Source organism: Lampetra planeri, chromosome 40 (assembly GCF_965212315.1).
Source record: "Lampetra planeri chromosome 40, kcLamPlan1.2.h2, whole genome shotgun sequence".
Lineage (NCBI taxonomy): Eukaryota > Metazoa > Chordata > Hyperoartia > Petromyzontiformes > Petromyzontidae > Lampetra > Lampetra planeri.
Genome location: NC_136146.1, coordinates 947,663 through 959,438, shown reverse-complemented (window position 1 = coordinate 959,438; position 11,776 = coordinate 947,663). Strand labels below are relative to the sequence as shown.

The window sequence follows — 11,776 nt, the reverse complement described above, 5'->3', positions numbered from 1 at the left end:
ATCAATGAAAATGGGGTATGCCGATAGCATAAAATGATATGTAATAGAGTAAATCTGAGATCGGATTTGGAATCAGCACCCTGAAATTAGTCTAAAACAGCTGCAAAAGTCCAGGCCAGAAAAAAATGTTTTTTTTTGTTGACCAGTGTAATAGTAGTAGTTGTAGCAACAGCGGCGTGCACGTATTCCGTTCCCTCGATCCACTGCTGGATGAGGGCCTCACCAGGCCGCTCGGATCGGTGAGAGATAATCGAGCAAAGTGCAAACCTCCTCCAAAATAACAAACTGCGAGTCCTTTATTCGGAGGCAAAAACATCGTGGGGGGGAAAAAATCCTGATTACTCACACACATTACACATCGCTAAATAAAGTGGTGCGGCACACAACAACAAGAAGCTTTGGCTTTGCTTGAGTACAAAAATAAGAATGTATTAAACGACTAAAGGGAGCGATAGAAGCGGGTAGGGGTGATATAGCCTCAACAGATTGTCGGGGCAAGTGCTGTTAGCGAGTAGCAGCTATGAAGGCCGGCACGGCACAACGAGGGGGTGGATGGCCAGCAACACGCCCGGCCGGCTTTGTCTCCCCAGTGGCGATACTTACTACACACCGCACCAGGTACTCATTTTAGGCCGAGGCGACCTAGGGGAAGCCCGAGGACCGATTCAGATATACGTCACTGGCGTTGGCCGTGATCGGGAATCGAACCCGGCTCAACACACGTAGGGGGGCTGGCCACGCTCACACAAACACACGCGGGCGTGCAGACAGCTTGGCGAGCCTGCGGGGATGATGATGACGATGACGATGCTGTGTCGGTGTGTGCGCTGCGACTCTGCATATGGGGTGTAGGGAGGGATGATGTCGTAGTCGTGGTAGGGATGGGTGGAATGAAAGAAGCAGCGGAGAGAGAGAGAGTGGGGGTGGTGGGGGAGGGGCTGGGTTATGCAGGAGGCTGAAGCGGCTGCCGTGTTCGTGAACCGCTCTCGTGACCATCATTGGCTACGCGCTCAGACACCGCGTGCCCTGCTGCTGCTGCTGCCGTTACGCTCGCTTAACAGCACGGAGACCGTCGTCGGTATTTGCTAGCGTCCCTTTATTTCTATTTTCTCTTCTCTCTTTCATCTTCATTATCCCGGGAGGCGGGCGCTGCGAGTCGAGGTGGCGCGGCCGACGTCGTCGCCGCTGTCTCCGCGCTCGCTGATTGTCGCCCCGTTCGTTCCGACAGCGGCGATTTAAATCCATTTGGCGTTGTTGTCGTTGTAGTTGAAAATGCTCAAACGAAGCCGCCGAGCTGCGTTTGCGTAAATATGTAAACAGTATAGCCTAAATAACTCGATCGGCATTAAAACGGTTACCTTCGCTATACGATCGCCGTCATCTCCTCTACCCCTTCGCCTATTGTCTCGGTTCCGTTTTTTTTTAGTGTCTCGTTGTTTTCATAATTAATTCAGTACCGGCCGGCTTCATTAAGTCCACCACCACCACAAGATCACGAAACGCGCGCTCCAGGCGTTAGGCGGGTGGGTGGTGTGAGCGGCGGGGATGGAGCGAGGGATGATCGTGATGATCATTCCCGTAGATGGGGCAGATTTCGCGACGGCGTTGAGGTCGCGCGGCGCTCCGCTTGCTCGGATTACGTGCAGAGGGGACATCTCGCTTGCATTGCCTTTGTAAATACGTTTAGTTTAATGGAAATAAAAAAACATCGCGCCGAATAGGCTGTTTACACTGAACCCAGCCTCTCCCCCGCTATAGCCTTTGGCCGCACGTCAACGCCGGCATATAGATGTGTAGCCCACGGGGCCCACTGAGTAGCGACGCGAGCTAGCGCGCTAACGGAGGGGAACCATCAACAGCATCCTTAACCACCGCGAGAACAACCACCAGGCACAGCCCGTGTCGCTTCCAAGCATCCATGCTGGCACCTCTTCTTCGCTACCACGAGCGCGGATGGCGAACATCATCAACATCAACGTGAGCAGCAGCGGCGGCGGAGGAGGAGGAGCGGGTACGGCCGCTGGAGGTGGTGCCATCTCGGCAGCGGCAGCAGCGGCCGGCCTCTACCTCCCATCGAGAGAGCCTGCCGGGGGGAAGCTGGCGTCCCTGGGCATCATCATCTTCGCCAGCCTGGCCGGCAACCTGCTGCTCTCGTTCCACGTGCTGCGCCAGAAGAGCCTCCACCGCGCGCCCTACTACTTTCTCCTGGACCTGTGTCTAGCCGACGCGGCCCGCGCGGCCGTGTGCTTCCCCTTCGTCTGGGCCTCGGCCATGCGCGGCTCCGTGTGGCCCTACGAGCCGCTGGGCTGCAAGGTGGTGGCCTTCTTCTCCGTGCTGTCGGCCTTCCACGCCGTCTTCGTGCTCTTCTGCGTGGCCATCACGCGCTACATCGCCATCGCGCACCACCGCTTCTACTGCAAGCGCGTCACCCTGTGGACTTGCGTCGCCGTGCTGTGCACCGCTTGGACGCTGTCGGTGGCCATGGCCTTCCCGCCCGTCTTCGACATCGGCACGTACAAGTACATCAGGGACGAGGGCCAGTGCCACTTCGAGCACCGACACTTCAGGGCCAACGACTCGCTGGGCTTCATGCTCATGCTCGTGGTCATCATCGTGGCGACGCACGTCGTGTACGCGAAGCTCGTCTGCTTCGTGCACGAACATCGGCGCATGAGACCCGCGCAGGTGGTGCCCGCCGTGAGCCACAACTGGACATTTCACGGGCCCGGTGCCACGGGCCAGGCGGCCTCCAACTGGATCGCGGGCTTCGGCAGAGGCCCCACGCCGCCGACGCTTGTCGGCATACGCCAGAACTTTTTCGCGCAGAACAAGCGCCTTCTCGCCGTGGACGATTTCAAGGCGGAGAAGCGCATCGGCAGGATGTTTTACGCCATCACGCTGGCGTTCCTGGCCCTCTGGCTCCCCTACCTGGTGGCGTGTTTCTGGAGGGTCTTCGCCCGCGGTCACACCCTGCCGCACGGCTTCATCGCCACTGCGGCGTGGCTCACGTACGGCCAGGCGTGCGTCAACCCGCTGCTGTGCTACGCGAGCAACAGGGAGCTGCGCCGATCGTTCTGGTCCAGCCTGGCTCAGTGCAGGAAGAGCCCCACCGTGCCGCAGGAGGCTTACTGTGTCATCGGGAGATCGTGCGAGTAGAGGGAGAGGAGAGATGAGGGGGTGGGGTGGGCAACCACACGCGGGTTTAGCCTTGAAGGTGGCAACCGCCTTACCTACCCACCCCACCCACCCGCACTCTCTGCGCACCACGTTGACGGTATCGTCTGATTTTTACGAGTTTACCAATTTACGTCGTTCGAAATGATGTACAATGTTAAAGAACGCGCTGCGAGGTCGCGACCCCCCCCCCCTCGCCGCACGCTGCACGCGACCGATGATTGGTAAACACGCGCACGATGCGCCGGCAGCGGAGGGGGGAGGGGGGTTCGGATTTCGATTGAGCGAATTTCCCCCCAACGTCACGTGGGGCACAGTACAGAGACAGAGATCCCCCGTGTAGCCTTAGCAGGCTGTAGGGGGCAAGTGCTGTTGGCGAGTAGCACCTATGAAGGCCGGCACGGCACACGAGGGGGTGGGTGGCCAGCACCACGCCCGACCGCCTTTGTCTACCTAGTGACGATATTTACACAACACACCGGGTACTCATTTGAGGCTGAGTCGACCTAGGGGAGGCCCAGGACCGGTTAAAATAATCGTCACTGGTGTTGGCCGTAAGCCGGAATTGAACTCGTGTCGCCAGGTTCAAAGCGCAGCGTAGCGTTAACCACTACACTACCGCTCCCCACATACACACAGACACACACACGTACGCACACTCGACATTGAATCAACGCTCCTGCGTCGCGTAGAACGTGGTTTAACAATCATGAGGCTCGTGCAGCGCTCACGTCATTCTCCGCCCCAGCGTGTCGTTGGGTCCGTTCTCAACACGTAAATCTATTCTCAAATCTCCTCTTCACCCCAGCAATCCGCAGTCTCCACCGACATCTTCCAGGGTCACACTTAACAAGTCACTCAGTCTCCTACTAAGACGTCCCCTCCGTCTCCCCCCCCCCCCCCTTTTTTTGTCGGTCTACATCATCTGACAGTTCAACAGCATTCAAACGAGCCCGACTCTGCAGATGAGACACATTGGGTTAAGACCGGCCCAGAGTTTGCTTGGTACTGAATCGATGCACTACCCCGGAAGGGGTGTGGGTCTTTATGGGTTTTGTCAGAAATACAGTACTTGTATTTTTATACCTGGAGAGACAGACATACGAAAGAGACATTGCTTGTCTAATTGGGTTGTGTGTGTGTGCGTGTGTGTTGGCAGTCTGTTGTTTTCACGTGCCCTTACCATATTCATCTCGCTCTTTGTCTCAACTCTCAGCCCTTCGACATGTATCACCAGGGTCTCTCTTCGTTTTCACCATCAATGTTGCCCTCGCAATCCTGGCGATTGTAGACTCGAATCATGCCCGGGTTACGTGCCGTGTAACGAAAACAACTTAATCGTATTAAATGGTGGTTAAGTTGGTACACTCTAAAAGGCACAATGCTGTGGATGAGAGTGTGCGGTTTTGAGAAACCCTAGCTGACCATGATCACACACAAAACAATACCCCGTCTAACCTTCACAGACTGTTGGGGCAATTGCTGTTCGCGAGTTAGCGCCTAAGAAGGACGGCACGGCACACGAGGGGGATGGGTGGCCAGCACCACGCCCGACCGCCTTTGTCTCCCTTAGTGGCGATGTTTACACATCGCACCCAGATACTCATTTGAGGCTGAGTCGACGAAACGTAATGAAAACACATAGACAAACACATACATACACACACAAGACAAAGATCCCCTGTATTGCCTGAACGTACTGTTAGGGCAAGTGCTGTTAGCGAGCACCTATGAAGGCCGACACGGCACACGAGGGGGTGGGGTGACCAGCACCACGCCCGGCCGCCTTTGTCTCCCCAACGGCGATGTTGACTACATACTCCACCAGGTACTCATTTTAGGCTGGGTGGACCTTGGAGAGGCCCAGCACCGTTTCAGACAAGCGTCAATTGTGTTGGCCGTGAGCGGGAATCAAACTCGGGTCGCCGGCTTCGTAACTCCCGATACGCACACACATACATGCACACGAGCACACAATGCAACACGGTGCTTCAAAAAAACGTTAACACTTCAGAGAATTTGCAACAATACCACGAGCAATGTGCCTCCGGGCTCTGGAGACCACCTGGAGAAGATTGCAGTACACGTGTTGACAACGATGGCGAACAAGTGAAAGACCCGTTGACTTTTTGAAACTATTAACATAGATTTGTTTATCATGTCAGAGTGCATTATCCGTTTTTTTCCCATTAAAAACGACAGTCCCATATAGGTGTTAACATTTTTTGGAGCACACTGTTTAAATCAACCGTCGTCAAACCGCTCGCCCTACTCAAATGAGCAATGAGTGAACTCTTCATATTCGTCGGTGGCCCTAAGCTTGTCGTGGAAATTGCACATTCCCATGACGAGAACCAGTTTAAACTCATTATATTATGCCCTCGAGAGAATATAGAATGAGTCAAGGGGAATTGAACCCACCATTATCCACGTGTACAGTATAATATGACACAAAAAATCGCCGGTCGTGTCAATCCGCTGCTTGATGACGGCCTCCCTGCCGCACCTTGTTGGCCACGGGGATTGTTTGACCGCACTTTTGCAGGATCGTACAAGGTGGCGAGCGGAGATTGGGGAAGATTTAATCCAGCAGCGGATGGAACATGGCCGAGGAATAGCGGGTCAATACTTTGGAGACAATTGCACCACATCGGGACACGTTAAACAAACGAAAGGGGGGGGGGGAGAAAAAAAACAGCCTCGGTTTTTTTTTAATGGCACGATTTCTCTCTATGCACACATTTGCATGTGTCGTGCGGTCCCTATAACTGACGCGTGTGTTTTGCTAAACGTTTTAGTTTGTTATTGTGATGAACCAAAGTCATACATTGCTTAGCCTCTTTTTTTATTGCTGAGATACGATATTAATGGGGAGTGTTCCTGCCCCGTTTGTGGGAGTGAGAAAAAGAAATAGCTGTGCCGGTTTTTCGACATTTTTCTTCGGCAGTGTCTTTCGATGCTGATATGTATCATACGGTACCCCAAAAAATGGATTTCTGATTAAATTCGTATACAGTACGTTACATGGATTACACTCGTGTTGATTTATGAGTGCGTGTATAAATTACTCCACTGTGTGTTTCTCCGAATGTGCATGTGATTGTGTGCACGTGTTATTGTGACCCTCTTAAGCGTACGTGATTTCGCCTTGTGTTATGATCGACACTATTGGAGTGTCGTAGGCTCCATCAAATGCAGGTTGCTAATGCTACATAACAGCCGGCATATGTATAATAGTCTAGCAGTGCGTGTCAGCACGTGTATTTGTATAAGCCACACTCCATACAAACATGCATACTTTGCAGACATGCACTCATAGATATTGTTTGATTGCTCTCTAGTGGCTATTAATTTACCTGAGTTGAGAAAACATAATCGCATACAATGCAATTATGTTCAACTTTAAGGGTTCAAATTGTACATTACGTTATGAGGGTATAGCAAAACTATTGGCATACGTATTTTCCTTGTCAAAAGTCAAAGTGATTACCTGCTCAAATGAGCATTAACGTTGTGCCAATTCCCTGTTAATATCCCTGAGCCACTCATGGACATTCCACCTTTCTATGACAGGGACTTTGAGCTTAGCTGCAATAGTCTATCCGTAGTACGGTAACTGTTTACTTCCCCACGAAGTGATTCTCATTTTATTGACCCTGGACGGATGATGGACTAATTATCACATTTATTTTATTCAACAATAATTGACCATCAGGCACACACGATGCGAATCATGGCCTTACAAGTAGGGCCTTACGAAATGTGTACACTTCCTCCATAAGACAGAGCTCCTTAATAACAATTTACAGCCAATTGTCAATCCACCACTGGATGAAAGCTTCCACACGCCGTGCCGATCATAGGGGTTATTGGACCACGCTGGTCAGTGCAAATGGTCAGTACAAATTGGAGAAGGGTTTCCCAAGAAAGGGTTCAGCTAATTGGTCACCACCGATACATTATACGTGCCCATTAATTGGACAAGGTACGCACCAATGTGCCACCCCAATGTTGCAATCACATCGCTCGGTCCACAAACAAATGTATCCTGATACTTTGTTTTTCAGCAGAGCATCACATGACGGTAGGTAATGTTGCAGGAAGATAACTCTATGCCAGGGACCAGGAAGCCACTGGAGCTTTCTGTTTTTCCCTGCACCTTCAATTAGCACAGTTGGCTACGTACGGTGCGAAAGAAGTTCCACAAACATACAACTCTACACTACTTTGTTTGCAGTCACTTCAAATATATTTTTTTACTCAACACTCGAGGGCTCTTCATCATGCACCGTACAGTCTGCTTTTCTGCACGCTACATGCATTTAGCAATTTTAAACGTCAGAAAGAAAGGGTTTTATTCGCCATGAAAGTTCGCACAGACAAGGAATTTACTTTGGCCGGAAGGTGCATACATTCAACATTTAGGAATCTTAAATCTTAAATAAGTGGTTTACAAGTCTAACTATACTAAAGGTACAAGTCTAACTAATACTAAGGAGCTAAAGTATGTAAACATTGAATAAAATAAAATCTAAAATATACAATATTTATAATATGCAATATAAAATTACAAAAATGCTAATAGGGTAACATAGTGCAAATATGGCAGGGTGTCATTGTGCAGATATTGTGTTAAAGTCAGTTTGAGCGTTAAAGTTGTGTTGGGCCACATGCCGTAAAAAACCCATTATATAGAATAATGTTTACGTGTGCGTTGATTTGAGAACTGGCTCAGACCATGACATTCACTTTGGAAGTCAAGCAGAGCTGAGCCTAATTAGAACTGGGGTGGAGGGGCCTTCTGCCAGCAGTGGCGTGAGCAAGCAATTGCAGGGCTTCCCCTTTGCCCTGTTTTCACCTTGCTGCAGTTGCTTGCCACATTTGTGTCCAACATTGACCAAACATCCCCATGGCATGGCCCTCCTGAAAAGGGGTCTTGGAGACCTGGTGAGGCGTTCCTGGGTAATACATTTGCATTGTTGCGCTATTATGAGAAGGTGCTCCTTCGTGCTTAGAAAAACAACAGTTTTCTCTCTGGCGTTTGTGTTTATGAATTTTAGAGCTCGTAGCTTTTTTGGCTGGGTCAATTAAGTTAATAACCCCAATTGTATATACATTTTTCTTGTTTCCGTAAAGGGACTGAGACCATAACATTCACCCCTCTGGAAAATCTGCTTTGAACGTTGGGTGGCTGCCAGGATTTCAACCCAGGATCTCAGTGGCATGGCCTAAATGATCTGACAAGGCCATTATAAGCCTCCTGAGCCACCTAACCACCGAAGTGGACTTACTATTGTATAAAGATTAAACCTGGTCAGGCAAATTTATTCATGCGGAAAAGTTCCCCCTGCTAACAGACTATTGCAGCTAAGCTCAAAAGGACCCATACTCCCCTGTGTCTATCCGCATCTCGGTAAAGCCTGCATTTTTAGGATCTCATAAACCCGGAGTATATGTAAGGTGGCCTATATTAAACAACAGACCCATCTGGGTTTTGTACGACTAAGGGGAATACTGCTGGTGGCTTCAGGGATTTGTGGACGGATTCAAGCAAGGCATTTGTATGGAGCAGTGTAAAATGTAACAGTCTTCAAATGTACTGTACATTTTCCCAGATATTGGCTGCATTGTGAACAGAGCCGGGATTGATTATGGCTTGTGTGCAGCACATGTGTGCAGCACATGTGCGCACGCAAGCATTAATAACGCGAGATACGGTCAAAAGCTTTTAAAGGAAAGTGATATTTAAAATCTGTTGAGATGCCAATATTTATGGGTAGCGAATTTATGGTATGAACACCAAGACATTTCCTATATTTACGGTTGGACAAAGGAGGATGATGGATATTGTGTTGGTTGAGTTATTAAGACCGGATCTGAAGTAAAATAACGAGTTGCATGAAATTTAGGAGTGAACGTTTCGTGAATAATTAATTCCACGCATTTTACACCTCTTGTCAACCCCTCTGCTGGATGAAGGCCCGATGTCGTGTCAGTCATGAGGGTCGTTGACCACACTAAAAAATTCCGAATATTGATACTGTAGGAATGCGATGAGCTATAAAGCTCTTTATCACAGAGGTCCACTTTGGTTAATACAGCTTGGTGAATGGGGGTGGGGGGTGGGAGCTGAGCAACCCCACTGCTCGATTAAGGCCCCATGTCTTGTTGGTCATAAGTCTCGTTTGACCAAACCTCACCACGCTGGCCAATGCAGATTGGTGAAGGGGTGAGAGCGTTGAACAAATGCAGTCGTAGACACAACTGACTTTTACACTATTTCACTCCCGTCGCATTTTGACCGATCCGCGCCGTATACGCATCTGTTTGTGGCCCTACATTGAACTCTCAGATTTTTTTTTTTCACGATCAGTGGAAACAAGAAGGTGTAGTCGGCATTTTGCTTCGTTCATCATTTCATTGAACTCTCAGAAGCTGGCCCTCTCCTGGCTCCAAGCCACCAGGGGTAACCACAAGGCATAGTCCTTGCCTACAGATTCCTGGGGCCCGTGCGTGACGAGCGCGCGTGCCTGTGGGCATAGCTGTTGCCCTTCAGAGCCAACGAGGGCGGTGGCACTGCCGACGGTTGCTGGAGGCGAAGTAAAGCCGACGGTTGCGCAATACTGACGTGTGAAGCCGCGGCGTCAACCCATCGCTGCTGGAGTAGAATCCCTGGTCCCCACTCCCTTGGGAGCTCTACGACAACAACAACAAGAAAAGTATTTCAAGCGCATAATCAAGGTTTTTGGGTTAGATCGCGTAAGTATAAATATGTCGTAACCCTCCACCACCCGACACAGCCAATTAGTAAGGGATTTGTCGCGTAAACAAAACGTCAATGTGTTACTACTTCAGCCCACCGGTGTGTTGGAGAGTAAATCCACAACATTTACAATTTGAATATCATCAGGCGAGTTGCCAGAACTATTCTGTCAAATCGCCCGATGATGCTGGTTGTAATCATCAGCGAAACATCGTAAATGTTGTGGATTTACTCTTCAACACACCGGTAGGCTGAAGCAGTAACTAATTGGCGTTTTGTTTACGCGACAAATCCCTTACTAATTGGCTGTGTCAGGTGGCGGAGGGTTACGACACGTTTATACTTACGCGATCCAACCCACGAAAAAAAAACCTTCATCGTGAATAATATCAGTCCGCGAAAGCCTGCGACGTGTTAAAGCATTTCAAGCGCGTCGACGATGAAAAGTGGAGGAGGGAGGTCCGTTGGATCGCTGTCTCATTCGTGGGATTCACGTGTTGTGTGCGTGCGTGCGTGTGTGCGTATGTGCGTATGCGTGTTTGTGTGTGCGTGTGTGCGTGCGTGCTTGTGTGCGTGTGCGTGCGTGCGTGTGTGCGTGTGTGTGCGCGTGTGTGCGTGTGTGTGTACGTGTTTGCGTGTGTGTGCGTGTGTGTGTGTGCGCGTGCGTGTGCGTGTGTACGTGTGTGTGCGTGTGTGTGCGTGTGTGTGTACGTGTTTGCGTGTGTGTGCGTGTGTGTGTGTGCGCGTGCGTGCGTGTGTGCGTGTGTGTGCGCGTGTGTGCGTGTGTGTGTACGTGTTTGCGTGTGTGTGCGTGTGTGTGTGTGCGCGTGCGTGTGCGTGTGTACGTGTGTGTGCGTGTGTGTGTGTGCGTGTGCGCACGGGGTGGGAAAGGCCTATGCACACTGACCCCAGTTGAAGGTTCGGAGATTGAAATAAGGACACGTCACGTGTTTGCGCGTAGAGGAATTAGTTCGTGTATTTTATATATTTTTTGGCGCGGCGTTCTTCTTTGGGGTTGGCTGTATACGCCTTGTGCCGAGTCGGGGGCTTTGTATCGTATTTCATGATATTTTCATGACGAGGAGGGAACGGGGTGCTCTTTGATGAATTCGGTGCACTAAATAATATTTTCTGAGTTGAGAACGGGATCAATGTGATTATTGTTATTATACGATATGTGTCGTTACGTTGCTTGTTTTGTCCTGAAACTTTTCACTCTTTTTCTATAACATTTGATGACGGGTTTGGTGTTCAGTGTGATTTGTACGTACTCGCTGTATTGACGGTCAGCGGATTCCAAACATAACGGCTTCCCTGGAAGATATTTTTTCTAGAATTTGTTTGCAAAGCTGAAAACAAACACCCTTGTGCAACCCCCCTCCGCCGCCCCCTTGAAAATTGAATAATAAAATAAATAAAAATAAACTCCTTTCTAGGAATATTTTGGTATGTCGAGAAGACAGCCCGCGAATTTCTCACGTTTACTCCAGAACGAGTGAAGACAGTGTCGTTTAGCGGATATTTGACGTGCTGTTTTGAAACATTCTGAGGTCTGTTTTTCGAAAGTGCCCATAGATTTAAGAAAATAAGCCACGTGCATCGTAAATGCGATCAAACACCCCAAAAAATAAAGGTTTGGATGGAATTTCCCTGTTCATTTTATGGACTGTATTTTAAGGATGAGTCTGAGAGAATGAATCTCAACTCGAAATTGAACAAAAACACGCATCGAACGAACCGACGATCATCGCCGACACCTGTAAACAATGTGGAAACATTGTGGGGTAACGTACGTAGTTCCTGTCATCATCGTGGACTGGCTTCTCGTCATCGTACCGT

General features: G+C 49.8%; 1 protein-coding gene across 1 annotated transcript; it reads left to right on the top strand.

The window, feature by feature from the left end:
• Positions 1-1,953: 1,953 nt before the first annotated feature.
• LOC144731670 (putative G protein-coupled receptor 85) lies at positions 1,954-3,571 on the top strand. The gene has a single exon (XM_078612849.1). It carries the CDS (start codon positions 1,954-1,956, stop codon positions 3,154-3,156), a length of 1,203 nt encoding a protein of 400 aa, XP_078468975.1. The 3' UTR covers positions 3,157-3,571.
• Positions 3,572-11,776: the final 8,205 nt, after the last annotated feature.